Source organism: Acanthochromis polyacanthus, chromosome 18 (assembly GCF_021347895.1).
Source record: "Acanthochromis polyacanthus isolate Apoly-LR-REF ecotype Palm Island chromosome 18, KAUST_Apoly_ChrSc, whole genome shotgun sequence".
Classification (NCBI taxonomy): Eukaryota; Metazoa; Chordata; class Actinopteri; family Pomacentridae; genus Acanthochromis; species Acanthochromis polyacanthus.
The window spans coordinates 8,227,789-8,246,626 of NC_067130.1; the positions used below are offsets into that span (position 1 = coordinate 8,227,789).

Consider the following 18,838-nt stretch of genomic DNA (forward strand, 5'->3'; position numbering starts at 1 on the left):
CTTTGGTGGTGTGATTATTTAGCTTTAATTGAAAAAATTAAATAATAAGACTGTGACCAGGGCAATACCAAAAAAATCTACACACTACACAAAAAGTCAGTAAAAAGAGTCTTATAAAAACTGGATCCAAGACAAACCAGCAAACCATTAGGGGGGGAGGAAAAAAACAAAAACAAAACAAGGAACACACAGAGAAAAAATACCGCAACTCACAGTTAAGTGTCGCTGAGTGGCTTTGTGGCTTATTATCTGAACTCCATGAATACAAACCAATTAATTACACGCCTAAAATAAAGCCAAAAGTAAGGCCAATCCCCTCCCTCCTAAAAACAAAACAAGTTCTTAAATAATGTGATGTGAAGCAGACAAAAACAAAGAGCATTTAGACTCCTTAACGATAGCATTTCTCTGTGAATCACCTGTTAAATCTCTGCACAAAAGTCAGACATGGGGCATACATCTGACAGGATAAGAACTCATAATACCTGAAAAAACTAAAACACTTTGGGTATTTGTCCATGATCGCTGTGGCCACTCCCAAACAGTCTGCTCACCTGGATCAACACTCTTTTCACTCCCAGATAGGATGTGTATAGTCTGTATAGCATCTACTGTGGAGGCTGTTTATGTGGAGGCGGGGGGGCTGAGGTGCAGATACCAGGGGGAGGGAAAGAGGGGGGATCTCCAGAATAAGTGGGACGATGGGTCATCTCCTAAACTTGCGGAAGGGCCTGCTCTGGTTGTTGTGTGATTTAGAGTAGGGCTCCCAGCGCTTCCTCTCCGGCGGTTTGTTGTAAACGTAGGCCGACGGGCCCGAGTAGTCGTCGTCTGGATTCTCCTCCATCATCTGCAGCTTGGCCTCGATGGCACGGATCTTTGCACTCGTGCTGGAGAGAAAAAGGGAAGAGAGATGTTAGCGGAGAGGCTGGAGGTGGAGGGGGAAATACCAGTGCTGGTGCTGAGGGTGGAGGACAAACTGAGTGATGGGCAGATTTTGGCTAAAAGGAGAGGAGGGGAAAAAAGAGGCTGGAGGATGGCTGACAAAAAAGAAAAAAAGCCTCAAGCACAAGCAAAAGATCACCGGTTGTGCTGCACGAAAAACAGAGGAAAGCTTGTGTTTAAATGGTGAAACTGAATCTGGAGGAGCAAGAAAGATGAGACTGTGAGGAAAAATGACGGTGCTTGTGAGGAGAAGAGCGAAGGAGGGAATGTCTGAGTGTGTGATGAGGATCTAAAAAAACAGGAAAGACAGAACAGAGGGGGCATCGGGGAGGTAGAAAAAGCGTGTTCTAGTGTTGTCTGGAGAGAGGGATTTTTGAAGTTTACACGAGAATCAAAGTGTGCAGCCTTTCCTGAGAACAACCTGAAGGCTCATAGCTTGAAAGAGCACAACAGACAGCACAAAACCGACTCCACTTAACTGGTGTATCTGCGAATGTGGGCAGAAAGTGTAGCCACACTGGTGGAATATCTTGGAATTTGCTTTGACAGAACTTCAACACTTGGACCCAGACGGTTTTGGGGCCAAAGCGTTAGTCCGGTTGTACTGAAATGAACTCGGCTTGAAGTGCGGTTTGTGGTGAAAACAAAAAGCTCAGCAGCTCTTTTGTAACAGCGGAGATGTGTGTGAAGGTATTTGTGCTACCTGGGTGAATTAAGGTTTCAGTAGCTGCTAAAAAAAACATGTTTGTATAAGTGCCACATCTGGGTTTAGACGTGTTTATGGACGACAGTTGAAGGAGGGGTCTGATTCAGTCCCAGATATTGTTGTGCAAGAGGGAATAGAAATGCTAAGACAGCAAACCAATTATTCTTCATGTCGCTACACTGGCATCAAGGGAGAATTAGGTGCAAAAAGAGCTGTTTTCTGAACTATACAGCTATATAGCCTTTTACTATGTCCAAGTATGCTAATGTCAAAAGCTCAGATTTCCTCATTGTTGCTAAAATGTACAGTCAAGCCCAAAATGATCCATACCCCCAGCAAATTTTGACTTTAAAGTTATTTTTATTCAACCAGCAAGTTTTTTTTTTTATTGGAAATGATAGGTGTCTCCCAAAAGATAGCAAGATGATGTACGAGACGCATCTTTGTGGAAAAAATACTTCCTCAGCTTTTATTTACATTTCAAAGTAACTTTAAGTTAAAATTTGCTCGGGGTATGAAATATTTCAGGCTTAACTGTAAATGTGAGAACAATGTTTTGAGATGTATGTATTTGGAAGCTGTTTTCAAGCGGCACATCCATTTTAAGGTGGCATTTTAGTCCAAAAACAATCTCGATCGATACAAACATTTTAGCTCGGTTTTAGCTGCTTAGTTGCAGAAAATACTGTAGAGAAAGAGCAGTGATGGTGAAATGTAAGGTCACAGATTTCCTTCATTAGCCGCAAGCACACAAACAAGCTCAGCAACGCCTGCAATTTGTTATCCATGTTAAATTAATTACTGTAGTCAAGGTCCATGTCTTTGTTTTCTTCCGGAAAACATTCATTTGATAGCAGTGTGAATAATCAGGGAACAACACATAGTGCCATTTCTGATCAGTGGACATTGGTGTCTGCTTCATCATTTCCAAAAGTCTCAGTTTCCGCTTGTCCAGACTAAAATGTAAACCTGGAGATTTGTGAATGAAACTGGGTCAGCAGCATTTTAGGGGTTCTAAAACTCCAAACCTGTGGGGACGCTAGGTGTGAAAGCAGCAAAAAAATATGGATTTTAAAATGGAAAAGTATTAGTGTGGATGTAGATTTTAGGACAAACACAGAAGACAAAGCATTTGTAGATTTAGCTGTGTCAGTGTGGACACAGTCTGGGAGGAATGAAAAAAGACGCAGCTACAAACAGTAGGTATGATGCTGTGTTTGTGTGATGCCAACCTGAGGTGGTTGGTTGTTATGGTTCCTTCCTCTCCTGCACCGCTGCACGATGGTTCCAGGCTGGGAGGCATCGTCTTGTCATTGCGGAAACCTTCAAACCTCTGTAAACAATATAGGTGGCCAAAAAAAAGAAAAAAAAAAAGGTACCCACATAAACAGCGATGGAAACGATACACAGACAGATGGAGAGAGACAAACAAAAGGAGTAAAATAACAGCGAGAAACCACAGAGACACATGGATGGTCACAAAATACACAAGATAAAAAGAAGCAGACAGTCAGTGGGATGGACTAAAGGTAGAATCTGTCGTGTTCAGACTCACTGTGTTGCATCCAGATGTAATACAGAGTGTTACACAGCTCACATCTGGCCTTAAATTCAAAATAAATGTTCTAGTGAATAAATACGATTGAAATTTGTGTTCTTGATAATACATAAAAGTGCAAAGCCAACTTTATTTCCCTCCACCTGAGACACATTTCCAGGCTAAGTTTGAACAAAACCACAGAACAAGCAGAGAAAGAGAAAGCAGAAGGAATCATGTCAGCCAGACTTTCAGAAAACATCCAACCTCCTGATAAACACCGACAGCTGTTCTCTGGAGAATCAACTCCAGCTCTCCTCCAAAAAATATGAACATTGTTAAATTGCAGTATTGATCTTGTTTGTGTCTGGTCAAACAGACAGTAACCGAGCAGGACTGCCTGTCCAGCTCGTAATCACACCCTAAGGGGATGAGGGAGGATAAAGTGGGACCAGCTGACGAACAACAACCAACGTCTGCACTCATTCCTCTCAAAACCACCTTCCAAACATCTCCACCAGCCAACACAGAAACCTGTGGAGAAAAAAAAAAGAAAGAAAAAAAGACAAAGCAACAGTCACATGATGGCCATGATAATCCCCCAGTGTCTGGTGCAGCTTCTTGCAGGAATACAATCAGTTAGATATCATCTGACAAAGCTGTAGGTGGTGGAACTGGAACCGCATCAAATTGACTTACATGAAGTTACACAAATGCACAAAAGCACATTCTTACATACTGTCCCATGAAATGAAGAACACGTATAGCTAAGAATAAGTTTAAAACAATGAGCAGTCCACCAGCCAGGACCCTTCCCTTCCACCTATTCCTTAAGGCATGTGCTTGGAATGCATAAGGATCTACATAGAGCCATTAAGACCATAATGAATCTGTAAACAACCCGAAGGCTACATAATGGGAAAGCTAAACCAAAACGGTTCTGATTGTATAGTTCAACCTCTGTGTTAGAATGATCTTTCAACAAGACTTTATTGTTATACATCTGAAACGTAACAAATTGTAATTATCCAATAAGTTTCGTGTTGAAGAAAGAGTAACACATGACTGCATTAGGTCACAATATAAGTCTGCTTATTTTTAAAAAGACTCTAGAAGAATAGGCTCATAAATGCTCATCGGAGTATTTCCTCTTTTTAAAAGCGGTGTACTGACGTCAAGATGGAAGCCTGAAAATCTGACGACAACTTTTTGACGCTGCCTGTTTCTGACTCACTTATCCCAGAACGTCACTTCAGGGCTGGAGTCAGTGAAGACGATTAGACCCGAGCTGGCTTCACTGGTGGAAGATTGCTCAGATCTTACTTGGAGATTGCATTGTCAAAACTGGTGCCAGAGGAAGGTTCACAGAGCAGCCTGCTTGAATTATCTACAACGCCAGTATTCAGACAGCACTTCAGCGTAAAGCTTTAGCTCTTGTGTAGCGTTGTATTTGACCAAACACTGGATCACAGTGTACCATCTTCACTTGGATAGGAGTAAAAAGCGCGCACCGCAACCGCAGCTGAAATTTAAATAATATATGTGTAATCCTGTATTATCATTTCACCATGACTGTATAACTGCTAGTTTTAGTTCTGTTCTAAATTCGAGGTTTCAGTGCATTGCTACTGTCCATTCAGGAAGAAGACTCTCTATGCATTTGTGAAAACAGTAACATTAGCAGCAGTAAAGTTAACCCAGCTGTCTCCGTTTGAGCGAAACAAACTAAATCATTAAAAGGCGTGTGTTTTGTGGCACATAATTAAAAAACAGAGAATAGTGAGAATATTCCTTCAAAAATGATGGTATGTTTTGTTTGACTTGTAGAAATTTAGGGTCCAATGGCAGGGCAGATGTTGCATTAAAGGTTTAAAACTACACACTTGTATTATCACTATGCACAGCGAGCACTATGACTAAAAAGAAACATTTGATGTGATGGGTGATCTTAATCTTTGGGAATCATTTCTTACATTAAGGTTTTCCGAATGTATGATTTGCTGGCCGACATGCTTAGTGTTCATTAACCTCTAGGCGTTTCTTCCTCTGCAACTAAGCAATAAAACAATTCTGATATGAAATGGCAGACCTTGTATTTTCTAACTCATCTTCGTCAACGGGAAGACAGACCAGTGAGCAGTTTGGCAGCAGGCAGCATGGAGATATTCTCACAGGTAGAGTGCAGCCTCAATCATAGAAATTAAAGGGGAACTTCGTTTTTTTTTTCAACCTGGGCTCTGTTTCCATATGTAATTTCATACATGTGAGTGATGGAGAAATGAATTTTCGACATAGCTCCAGTATTTAGCCAGGCAGGCAGCATAGCAGCTCAGCTAGCAGCTCGGCTAGCGAAAAGTATGGGGCAGCTGGCCCCCCCCCGCGTCAAAGTCCGCCCTAACGTGCTTTTGCCCCACACTGACCGGCTCAGATAGTCTCAATGAGTGTCCCACCACATACCAGAGATGAGAAGTGAATGAAAACCTCCACATTACCTGGCGATCGCTCTTTGTTGTGGTCTGTATCCAAATCTCAGGACGCTAGAACGCAAATCTCGTTCCGAAATCGCGCGAGAGCTCGTGAAATCGCGCAGTTTTGGCGCAAGCTATCGCGCGATTTCAGAACCAGATTTGCTTTCTAGCGTCCTGTGTTTGCGTCCAGTGTGGGGAAAAAAGCACATTAGGGCGGACTTTGACGCGGGAGGGGCCAGCTGCCCCATACCTTTCGCTAGCCGAGCTGCTCGCTGAGCTGCTAAGCTGCCTGCCTGGCTAAATACTGGAGCTATGTTGAAAATTCATTTCTCCATCACTCACATGTATGAAATGACATATGGAAACAGACCCCAGGTTGAAAAAAACTGAAGTTCCCCTTTAAGTCTAGCAGGACGGCTTGCAGGGAGCACATGAATGATCATAACTCAAGGCCTGCATCGTCCCCAACAGACTGAAGCAGGATCAACTTGGCAAAGGGCAGTTTTAGAATAAAGTGTATAAATGAGCCTCATTTAATGCAAAGGAACCAAAAGGGTTCAGGACCTCCAGAAGACTTCATGTTGAGATGTGTGCGGACTCTATTACAGCCTGTAGTGTCTCATAATACCAGTTACTGAGTCTGTTCAAAGCCAGTATACAAGTAACGTGCTGAAAAATCTAGATTTAATTTTAGATTTATGGTATCTCCTGTGTTAATGCACCATCATGTTTTAAAACTATCACATGTTGAACTAAAGCTTGATTTTAAAAAATCTGTCAGAAAAATCCCAATTAGATATTTTCCCTAAATTGTTGAGTCCTATTTAATGCTACTTGCTCAAATGCTTGTGCTTTGGTTGATGGAGAGAAGATGCTATTTTCTGAGCTGAACTGTCATTTATACATTTATGAGACAGGGAAAGAAAGACACAGGAGCCAGTTACTCCTATAAAACTTTACATTACCAATCCTGAACCCAAAGCTGAAAACATGCCATTTAAAAACTTTGAAAGTGGTTTGATTGGGAATAGAAAATCCTTGAAATAGAAGTATCTACAATGCAGAGTCCAGTGGCCAGTACGAAGGAAACAGTGTATATAAGATGTCGACAAAACACTGTAGAAATAAGTATAAAGACCACTTTTTCCAGTAGAGTCAGTCAAAGATACTGGCAGACTCCTATTAATAAGATAAAACCATTTACATTTTTAGATTGTTGTAATAGCATCAATAAAGACAGCTACTATTTTTAGTAAATGGTGAATTGAGCCCCGTTAGAATGAATCTGTGAGCAGATTTATCTCACAGCGTGTTGCCTGAGAGGCGGCAGCATTGACCCTGACCTCCCTCTACCATGTGTTTGTGTGTATGTGTGTGCTGGGCGTGATTCGTCTCTATACAGGATTTCCCTTCACCCTTCGCCAGTAGGCTGTCTATTGTTAAGAGACAGGCTGCGGTTGTGCTGGGATCCCTGTGCTCTCTGTAAACTGGACACTGCAGTAGTAATATTAAAATCAAAACTGATAAAAACACACGATTCATATCTATTATCACAGACAGAAATCATGCAATCACAAATGTGATTTATTGGTTGTTTTTTAACCTTTCATCTCTAAAAGTCAATAATGTATTTTTTCTAATGCACATAGATGAATAGTCTGTAATCCTATAGAGAAGACTAGACACTGCAGCCACAGTCAGTGTTATAAATACATTTGATGTACCTTGTCCTGTCAAGCATGCATAACAAGTTTTGTGTTGTATCTTGGGATCGACACTTACCCTCACCTGTGCGTGCGCCCAGCGCACGACCAGCTTCTTGGACAAAGCTAGCTTCCCATTTAAACACTGGATCGCCCTTTCTGCCTCCTGCAGACAACCACAGAAACACAGGGAGAAGAGGAAGAGGAAAAGAGGGACAGACAAGGGAACAGCTTCTTTACAATTATGATTAAAAATCAGCCTTGATGATTGCACCCGACTCATTAAATCATTAGTCCTCACAACAGAGAAATGGCAGAAACAATAATAGCTGCTGATGATGTGCCACTCTGAAGGCCATAACTGAGGTGTTGAGTGAGTGTGTGTGTGTGTGTGTGTGTGTGTGTGTGTGTGTGTGTGTGTGTGTGTGTGTGTGTGTGTGTGTGTGTGTGTGTGTGTGTGTGTGTTTGAGAGGCAGCGTGAGAAAATGTAGTTTTGTCTAATCAAATGTCTAAGTGGTTTTGGTGTTAAATTATATTAATGAACTTCTGTATCTAAGTGTGTCTACATGTAAGTGTGTGTGAGTGTGTAAGATAAACACACACTTCCTCTGTATAATCCTTTTGGGAGGGCTTCATATCCCACTGATAGACACTAGCTGTGAAATGAGATGCTTATCATGATCCCCAGGCACACTCCAAAACAAATACTGCCTGCTGAACCTGCGCACGTTCCTTTTAAGTACTTTTTTTAGATATACGATCTTCTTCAGTAAGACACACAATGAGGTACTGGCTGCTTCAGGATGTCTCGTAAAGTTTGCTGAATGTTTTCAGTCTGTGGAGCATTATTACACTCAGTGAAGAATGCTGCACTGATAAAGAAGTACAGTTCAGAGACTGTGTCGATACAAAGCAAAAACCGAAACTGATTTAAATTTGGAAGCTATCCCCTTCAAAGTAGTCTTCTTGTGCGGTGACACACTGTTCCCAGTGCTCCTGCCAAGTGTGGGATACTCCCTGGAAATCCCAGTTCAGCCACTTGCAGGTGCACGTTTACAATTTCACCATGGACCTCAGACTTGTGTAGAAAGCAAACATCAGATTCTTTGTCAAATTCATCCAATCTTTGGTCTTTTGATCCCAATCATCACTACTGATAAGAGCTGCGACCCAGAGAGCAAACAGCATAAGAACCCGCTGTGTCTGAACCTGAAGAAGGAGCATCACGTCAGCAGCACGACCACAAACATGCTCACTGTTTTGTTTGACATTTAGAGGATTGTGCACTGTGAATATGTTCTCCTCATTGAGACTCTAAAAGCAGAGTTCTCCTGTAATATGTGTTATTTTGGCCACACCAACACAATTACACCTTGCAAGATTTAGAGTCCTGCTACTTTTTCCTCTTCTCTCCAACTGAAAAATAGAAGCTGAAGGAGTGCCCGTTTGGAAACCGTTTAAAACGTCAAAATCACAGATCGTGATGTCGACAAGACAAGACCTCCGGGTAACCTTCAAGTGTTGGTAGTGGCCAAATTTAAATCAGATGTGCCTTTTGTTTCTAATAGACATAAACGCTGAGTTGTTTGATGGCACCTCGTATCTGATGGTAATAATAGAGGAATACACAAAGCTAAAATGCCACTCTTGTATTGTATGGGGTAGTGAGAGTGCCAAATTATTTATTCTTTTATTTTATTTAAAAGCACCTTTCTTCTTAATTTTTTTTTAAATTTATTTGTCTTTATATTTCTACTTTTATTATCCCTTTCTTTTATGGATTCATTTTTTGATTAATACTTTTTTAAATAGCAGCATTAATTATTTTTTATTTTATTTATTCGTCTTTATATTTCCACTTTTATGTGTTTAATGTTTTATGGATTTATTGCTGTAAATAGGCACTCTCACTACTCCACAGTATTGATCCATATTAACTGTACTGAGGTTTGTACAACTTCATTAAATGCAAAACAAAACACAGAGCTTTGCATTTTATTTATCTGAATACAGAAAAAGCACATACAGTGTTAAAAACATTGTAAAATCATGTAAAAAATAACATAAAACAGAAAGATTTTGCACGTACCTCTCTGGTGCTGAAGTTGACAAAGCAGTAGCCTCGTGGTTGTCCCTCCAAAGGCCCAGATTTATGAAACAAGAAGTCGAACTGCTTCACTTTGCCAAACTTCTCCAACAGCTTCACCAGATGGTACCTGCAGAGGAGTCATAATAAAAGACAAAAAAAATGAAAACAAGTCAAGCTTTTTGGAGACACTAGGATGACAAAACTGCTTCTATATTTGGTAAAACAGTCCAGTGTCTGACCTAATCTTCATATTTTCATATTTTTCCATGATGATCAGCAGCATTGTAGGTCAGCAGGCTGCACTGAGATACAGTCACATTTAAAAACCATTTGCCACCAAACAGTCTCTGAATCTGTCAAGTTTTGCTAATGAGAACGACAGCTTTCTCTCTCTCACACCTTTTTAGCAGCAGGCCAGCTGGGGTGGCAGGCCAGTGACAGTAAATCTCTTATTGAGACAATGCTGAGGATACAGTAGCAGGACAATGAGGGAATAAAACAGAGGAAGCCTCAAATCCCTCTTGAGCGCAGAGCTCTGCACAAACAACCTCCACCGACTGTGGAGCTGCTGGGGACCTCTGGACTATAAATGAGCGTATATATGTGGTCACTGTAGAGCTATGCAGTGTGTGTGAGTTTGTAGGTGTGTGTGTGTGTGTGTAGCTGACACCATGGGAAACAAAAATCTTTCTTCTGACAGCACAGAAAAGAGCAACGAGTTCAGGGTCACTTGAAGACTATATGTCCTGTAAATACATAGTGGCTGACTGAATGAACACAGGCAGAGCAGCCGGTGATTTTCAGTTTCATTACACAGAAAATACAAAAAAAATGCCAATTATAGCCTCCAAAGACAGAAGCTGAAATATTCACACTGCTTGTTTTGTCTGATGTTCAAACATTAACCCTCTAAACCCCAAAACCTGCTTTAAAAATAAGTAAATCACATCATTTATCACAAACATTTACTGGGTCAATATATAATCGAGGGACTTTTGAAGTATATGGGATATATCTTGCATATATTTTTATTAAAAGTAAAAAAAAAAATGAAAGTTTTTATGTTCATTATGATCATGTCTTTACAATTTCCATAATTATTTGTTAAACAATGGAAACAATCACTAATTAATAAAAAATGACTGGATAGCACTAAAATGTCACCTAAATAACATCCCAGTTTAATACCAACCACCTCCTAATTAGCTAAACAAGAATAAAATGAACTTATTCAAAAATAGCTTTGATTGTGTTCTTTTTATTAAGTTGAGATAATCATGACAGATATTTATTTTTTTGGCAATATATCAAATTTTATATTGAAAATAACAAATTGTATCTGTGTCCCACAAATCATTTTCAACTAAGTTTCCCATTACAAAAACACCTCTCCAGGAAGTGTGTTAATTCCAGATCACATGACCTGCTCTACATGATGTCATTTCCTCCTAAAAAAAAAGACTGAAAGACTCCAAGGCTTTCTGAGTTATTTAATATAAAGTAGTGTGTGAGTCAAGTGTGCATTTATGGCATGTCAACACGTTTACCACAATATCTTTATAAATAACTTTAAATTTCAATTTTACTCAGTTGTGTATATAATATTTAGAAGAATCTTTGTGTAAAAATGCCATGTGGTGTTTGGTTATAGGCGGCCATGTTGATTTTAGGCCTGAAAACAGCAAAAATGTCAACTATGATACAAAAAGTCCCACATTTATATATTGACCCCACTACCACAAACTGTGAAAGGAGAAAGCATCATTAGATTTTCAACTTTCCGAATGTCTGTGACACGCTGCTCCATCAGAAAACTTTACTAAATCTTAGCTAAAAATAGCAGGATTTCAATTAAATCACCTAATTCAACATGTCTCATTTACATAATAAGTGCCATTTACTCTCTGCATTCCAGAGCTCCATTATTTCTTTTAATTCCCTTTAGTTCAAACATAATTTGATCATCACAGACTAACAAACTCAGAGGCTCTACAGTGGTGCAGATTAAAGGATCCTACACTGAGCTGGTATAGAAACCAGTACTATAATAACTTCTGGTCCACAGATCACATGACAAGGCCACACATTGGTGTAAATTATTAATCCCTAAGGAACTGACTGAGCTCTGGCTCTTGCACATGAAGTGTCAGAGAATGCTTTCTCATGGTGGCCCATTACTAACTTAACTCCAAAATGCTCTCTCCTTGCCAACATGGAACTGCCAGTAGTCCAAGTGACTGCAATCTCAGGTCACTTCAATGCTAAAAAGCAAGAGATTGATATGATTTTATTGGTTCAATATCATTTGCATTGATTAAATTATTAACAGCAATTAATCAATAAACCAATAAGCATTAACATTCCAAATTGTCATATGTCAGATTGGCCTGCTACACAACGAACAATGACAAAAAACACAAACACCTTCCTGTGTTTTTGTTTCTGTGACAGACCAGGCCTCGGCGTGACCCCAGGTGTTGTGTACAGCTGTTCAATAGGAATCACTGCTTCAGCCTTTTATTGTTCAGGCGCCTGTTATTTTTAATCCTGAAGCGGTTTGAAAATGGCCGTATGACGTGAACGCGAAAGCGTGCGTTCGTTTGTGTGAATGGGACTCGGTGTCTGAGGACGCTAAGGATGAAGTGTGGGTTCAAGCTGCAGGTTGTTCTAATGCCTTCCACCCTTCTACGACTCCCTGGAGGGCTTTAGGCCAACGAGAATTTCTGCTTTTCCCAGACAACACCCTGCAAGCCTCCCATGTGATGGCGGCTCATCCTGCACTCACACAGAAAAGCCTTCTACTGAAATAAAGTTGATCATACCACTGACACTGCTTTTCTCATGCACATATAAATTCCCTTACTTCTTTGTGCACAGGTGAACTGTAGAATCACTGGCAAGGAAGCAACAAAGACACAATTTCAGCAAAAGCCTCCTGTTGTCCTCATTTACGGGCAGCAAAAATTAGTTTCCTGGTCTGAAAAAAATCCAAAAATTCCGCAAAAAAATTCCCCAAATTTTTTGAAAATTTGCAAAACCTTCAGGGAGAAAATTCCACTAATTCCTCAAAAGTTTCCCTTAAAAGTTTTTTTTTTTTAAATCCCCTAAATTTGGCAAGAAAATTCTTGTAAACATTTTCAAAAAATGAGAAAAAATCTTCCAAAAAAAATCCTAAAAATATCTAAAGTGATTCCATATATATCAGTAAAACTTCTAATATTTTCTTTAAGAACATTCACATAAAAATCAACCAAAATCCAGCGAATTTCGCTGGATTTTGGTTGATTTTTATGTGAATGTTCTTAAAGAAACATTTTTAACATTTCTTTTTTTTTCCACCAAAAAATGTTCAAAGATTCCCCAAAAATGTTGAAAATGTGGACATCAGAAGTTTCACTGTGAAAATATACTTTTTTCTCCACATTTTCAAACTTTAAACCGGGCCAATTTTGACCTGCAGGATGACACGAGGGTTAAGAGATTAACTCCGAAATCTGCAATGCATTAAATATTATCTTTTGACGCTGCTGTCCAGTTGCACTGACACAGCATACATGTATATTTGTATGTGTTCGTGTGTGTTTTAGAGACAGATTAGATGGCAGACACTCTAAGAACATTTCTGGATGCTAGTGAGCTGAACCACAATGGACCCGCTCCTCCTGGGGGCCGTAAAAACCACCGGAGGAAGAGGAGGAGAAGGGGGGAGGAAAGAGAGGAAAGGGAGGGAAAGGTGGGCAGGGGGAGAGTAAAGTTCAGATGGGGGAGAGGGAGGTGGGTGGGTTTGGTGTAGGAAGAGGAGGATGAGCCAAAAGAGGAGCGGAGGTGAGAAGCCAGGTAAGAAAGAGACAAGAGCGAGGAAGCAGCGGGAGAGGAAGGAAGAGGGAGAGAGGGGAGGGATGGGAGTCGAGTCCAGAAAAAGATAAGAGCAGAGGTTCGGTCCAGAGGAGTGCAGGTCAGAAGGGAAACATTTTAAAGAGGAGGAGGGGTTTTGACTTTCTGGCAGTGGAGCTACAGTGTGTGCAGCTTCATCATATTTTCCTAAAAGAGTAGAACTGCAGCAGGACGATGGTTTTCATCCAAGTGAAATTCTTCAATAAAACTCGAGACAACTTCCAGGTACATGACTTAAGATGAAACACGAGGACCAGAGAGGGAACGAAAGGGAAGAAGGTGATGGATTACTATTAAGCAGGCAAGAAAAAAAAAACGAGTAAGTGGTGAAGGCTCTCGCCACACCTGCTATGGCTGTTTGTGAGCAGGGCAAGAAGAAGATGAAAAACTCTTCCCCTCTTACTCTGATCTGAGGAAGGAATTTCACTGGTGAAGAGTAAAAGAGCGTGTGACTGATGCTTGGCCCTTTGACAGAAATGATAACATCCTTGCTGAGTATTTAAAAGAGCAATATCATCGCTCAGAATAAAGACCAAGTTCGTGTTTAAAAAAATAAATGCTTGGAACAGATTTGTGTCTCAGTTTGAGCTCGAACATTCTCTTCAGACGTGGAAACTAGTAATGAATCATAACTAAGAGCAAGTCAAAATTCATTTGTCTGACATTAAAATGAAAGCGCTGCCTACTTACATCATCACATGTTAATCTAATATTTCCCCCTGACCAACCAGAGCAGCACTGGACTTCCTAAATACCCTGCTATTTACAGCAGTCCCTCGTCATATCGCGGTTCACTTTTCACGGATTTTTCACGGATTTTTCACAGCCGTACAGCGCTGGGTGCTGATTGGCTCAGTGACCGTAGCATCAGTCTCCTCCGTCTCCCGCATGTAGCGTACCTTCAGCATCATCAGTACTGCACAGCTTGTTTATCATCATCTTCATCATTTAAGTTGTCATATATTCACTGGCGAGTACCCACATAGAATTGTAGATGTTGCTAACCCTTTGCTGTTCAGTGTGGGTCAGGAGATACCCATGTTTCATTGGATTTGGGACACTTTTGGCCCATGTGGTGCATCAAAAGGTGAAAATTACGCAGGTGTAAGACTGTAGAAAGTGTGTAAGAGCACAGGAAGTGTTTATAAGAGTGTGGGAAAGGTTTGTAAGCCCTGAAATATATATAATTAATAAAATTAATATGGTTGCTACTTTGCGGAGGAACCACTGTATATAAAACATAACTATTTAATTCTGCTGTTTATTCAAATTAGTGGAAGACCAAATAACTGGGTTGATTAGCTATTTGCTAAGCTAACAGACAACAACAATGCGGACAATACCAGTTTTAATTAAAACTTACTTTACCTTCAGCAATTTCGTGTCTCATTTTCTATTATGATTACACTGCTGAAGTCATTGGAAAAACCCATAACCTGGGTAACGGTCAACTACTAATGCAAATAAACCAATCATGCTCCCAAAGACTTGAAAATATAGAAATGTGAATTAAATAAATAAAAGATAAACGAACCGAACGTGATATCTTATGGTCATTTTGCTGAACGCACAGCCTGGTGACATGAAAAACACCTAACAGGTACCGAGTAAGACGATGGAGCCGCATTTGTCATAGAAAACCAAACACAAAGAAGTTTTCTTTGTAAGATTTAGGCATAAAAGAACAAGCTGTCTCTGCACTATAGGAATCAATAGGGATTATATGGTGAGTTAACCAGGGATATCAGGCTGATGAATAACACATAAAAACATCTTAGTGAAATTCTAGCTTGGATTTAATGCCTCAGATAAAACCTCACAGAATAAGGTTGCATTTATGTAATCAGCTAAAATCCATCTTTTCTTTGCTAATTTAAAAATTACAGAGCGATGTGTGGTGTTTAATGATCTCGCCTCGTGCAAACAGCATCTTGCACCTCAGCTCTACATTCCTCCTCTGCACCGAGTTTGGCTCAGCAGGACAAACAGAGGCAGCGTATGCTATCCTTGGAGCTAATTAATCTTCCCAATCAGCAACGGGGGCCACGGGCATTTCTCTTGTTTTCCCTCCGTACAGCGAGGCAGTGGGCTATTTAAGGAGAAGTAGAGCAGAGCAGGCGAAGGGGGAAGGAAACGCCTGTCTAGACGCCCACCAGAACTGCAGACCGTACATTCTCCAGCAGCCCCCACAGGCACACAAACACGCCCCTCACCCCAAAAAACTACCTGCCCTCCATCACAGCATGTGTCACGGACGTTCAGCGACACACATCCCTGCACACAAACCCAACAACGGAAAGATGTTTGCTTGTACGTACGACGTTGTGTCAAGTGAGACAGGCCGGTAATGTACACAGACTCCTCAGCGTGTCGAAGCTGGAACCTCTCGCAGCTGCCACCCAAACATCAGCTGTGTGTTTAAACATGCTTACACACACAATCACACACACACAATCGGGTCCAGGTTGACACAGCGAGAGTAAACAGGGCAGGTGAGTGAGGAATGATGGCTGCTCCTTAGCAGAGCAGGTCTCCTCGCCTCACTGCCTCTCTTTCACACACCCAGCCCCGTCTGCTCTGTCTCACACCCCGACACACACACATAAGCTACGCACACAGCTAATCAATCACACATGCACACATACAATACGTTGCCTCTCTATGATGTAGAGCCAGGCGAGTTAAAAACTAATGCCTGAGGTTCATAACGGAGACTAAATTACAGCTATTACAAATCGAATGCTCACTGCTGCTAAAATCAACAGCAAATGTTGTTCTTCATTCAGTTGGCTCACGTGTTTGAAACTAGAGATTTGTGCTTTTGCAGTGAAACACAGATTTGTCTTGAATTCCAATAGCTTTTCACGTCTTAAATGTGTAATTATAGTGTGTCGTTGTTGGTTTCAGCCCCAAAATAATCCCAGTTGTATTTCAATAAAAATGTAAAAACCTGACTACGATAAGTTATTATGATGAGGCAAAAGGCTGTTAAATAAAAGGGGAAATGAAACGTTGTAAGGTAGTATTGACTAGTTAATGTAAACCAACCCTTACAATGAAGAGCTGCATCTTCCAAATGTGTGAAGAAAGTGTGGGCCTGCCTGGAAGCAGCAGTGGATTTACTCACTCTGTGATTTTGGGATCGATGTTGCCTATCCACAAGCGGTTTCCATCATGGGCCATGCTCTCTGAAATAATAGAGGCATTTTCCACCGTCTCTGCTGCAGACGACATGTGTACTCTGAGAGAGGCAGGGAGAAAAGAGAGATTTAAAAAGAAAAGGACATGCGTTAACATTTTGCATTTGTGTCGTTGAAGCTTGCACATTTTGGAGCATAAAGGCAGAAACTTTATTAACACAGACACACTCAACAGCCCACAACTCAGATAAGTATACTGATACTGTGGTACAGAGAAACTTAATGATGATCTACGATTTATCAGACAGGATCTGAGAAATGGTTCAAGCACATACAGACATTCAACTATCAGACCATGTTGCGTCTCTTAAGCAGACCGTTATAAAATGGAGGTGCGCTGGACAGGTCAAACTGTGAATTCTACATATACATGCTAATAACATACAGACAGTTATAACATTAACGGTAACACAAAAGCACATTGCCTATTATGTGATGAAAAAGGTCAGGCAATACCTAATCTGATCTAGGCCATTTCTAGAAATTAAGAAATCAGATCGAAATCAGACATATTATTCTACAATTTCACATTATTTGCCCATTTTACTCATTCTGTTATTGATGAGTGCATTTCTGTAAGTCTAGCCAAAATTATCAGTCACAATTAGATTTTGATGACCATATGATGTTCATGTGTAAAAATTAGAGCTGCAAGAATTCAACAATTAGTTATCAACTTCTAAGTAATTGCCAAGTGTTTTTTTTAATCAATTAAGCAGTTCAATCCAAATTTCTCTGATTACAGCTCCTTTGAATCGAATATTTTGGGTTTCTTTACTCCTCTATGACAGTCAGTTAAGAATCTTTGTGTTGCAAATACAACAAGACATTTATCATCTTGGGCTTTGAGAAACACTGATGGACACTTTCCCTGGTCAATAGACCAAACACGACAGATTAATCAACAATGGAAAAAAACGTCAGCGAAAGCAACAGCATAAAACAGCGTCGAGAAGATGAAAGAAGGCTGTCAATATATTTCTATTTCCGTTTACATCGAGGGCACGGTCATGGAGGTGGTCAGGACCTATCTACACCTGGGATTGCAGCTGGACAATAAACTGGACTGGTCACACAACACGGACAGCATCTACAGGAAAGGACAGAGTCATCTGTACTTCCAGAGGAGACTGGGGTCCTTCAATAACTGTATGAAACTGCTGCTGATGTTTTACCAGTCTGTCGTGTCTAGAGTTTTTTTTTAAGCTGTAGTTTGCTGGGGAGGGAGCATTAAAAACAGTGACGCTGTACTAATAGACAGACTGGTGAGGAGAGCTGGCTCAGAGGTGGGTACAGATCTGAACTCTCTGGTCTCAGCAGCAGAGAGAAGGACCCTGGAGAAGATTCTCTCCATCCTGGACAACATACAGCATCCTCTGCACAGGACTGTGATCAGACAGAAGAGTGTGTTCACCTCCAGGTTGCTGTCTCTGACCTGTTCTACCAACAGGCTCAGGAACTCTTTTGTAAGTGTTTTTTTATAGTATTGTACAACAAGTTTTTCAGAGTATATACTAAGGTTTAATGTTAATGTTACTAACCTGCCTGTCTTGTCTGTTTGTCATTTCTGTTGTTATATCTATGCTGCACGTGAATTTCCTTCGGGAATAATAACGTATCTATCTATCCGTTTTCTTCATTATTATTTACTTGATAGGTGTACAATATCTCCAGTATTACTTTTGAACAGAATCAGAGAATGATATAGGTTGAAAGTCATCTAAAATTTTGTTTCCTTAAAAGCATTTAAAAAGAAGAACTGTAAGTTCACGATCTGGAAACGCTAACTTGCTACTAGCTAACTTTAGCTTAGCTGACTAATTGACTGACTGTTATTCCTTCATTGTTATTGTTATCTAGTTAAGATAAATCAGACTGCGTAAACCTGATCTGAACATCCAGGTAATGAGAATGTCATTACTTGGATGATCAGCATAGACATTTGTAGAAGTTAGCTAAGCTAGCTCAGACACTCTCCGTTTACCTCGGTGGTGTCAAACTTCCTCTTCGGTGGCGACGTCTTCAAATTAATTACATCCACTTTTGGGATGATTCAGTTACGTCAAAACGTAATCCTAAACATTTCATATCCTGATATCCCCCCTGTTTAACTGACCAGGTTAGCTAGCTCGAAGGGTAAACAGTCGCCTTACTACCGTCTGACAACAAAGGCGCAGGATGATGCTGTAGCTGGTTTGAAGGTATGCGGAGTCCAGTGAAAGCGCTCGATTTATTGTTCGGCATCTCCCGTAACGCTCTCATAGCCGCTTCCGTTGATAGCACCGCCCACTCGGTGTGG

The 18,838-nt window shown here is 40.6% G+C and overlaps 1 protein-coding gene across 4 annotated transcripts; it reads right to left on the bottom strand.

The window, feature by feature from the left end:
* Positions 1-9: 9 nt before the first annotated feature.
* On the bottom strand, positions 10-18,734 carry rbm18 (RNA binding motif protein 18). Of its 4 annotated transcripts, none has more exons than XM_022205400.2 (6): positions 18,524-18,730; positions 16,467-16,580; positions 9,446-9,572; positions 7,442-7,522; positions 2,881-2,981; positions 10-887 (listed from the first exon to the last, which is right to left on the bottom strand). In XM_022205400.2, exons 2-6 carry the CDS (start codon positions 16,571-16,573, stop codon positions 707-709), a joined length of 597 nt encoding a protein of 198 aa, XP_022061092.1. In that variant the 5' UTR covers positions 16,574-16,580; positions 18,524-18,730; the 3' UTR covers positions 10-706. The 4 variants fall into 4 exon arrangements, with proteins under 4 accessions (XP_022061092.1, XP_022061091.1, XP_022061090.1 ...); XM_022205399.2 differs by having other exon boundaries at positions 7,436-7,522; positions 18,524-18,729; XM_022205398.2 differs by lacking the exons at positions 10-887; positions 2,881-2,981 and adding an exon at positions 2,988-3,719 and having other exon boundaries at positions 18,524-18,734.
* Between the last annotated feature and the right edge of the window lie 104 nt (positions 18,735-18,838).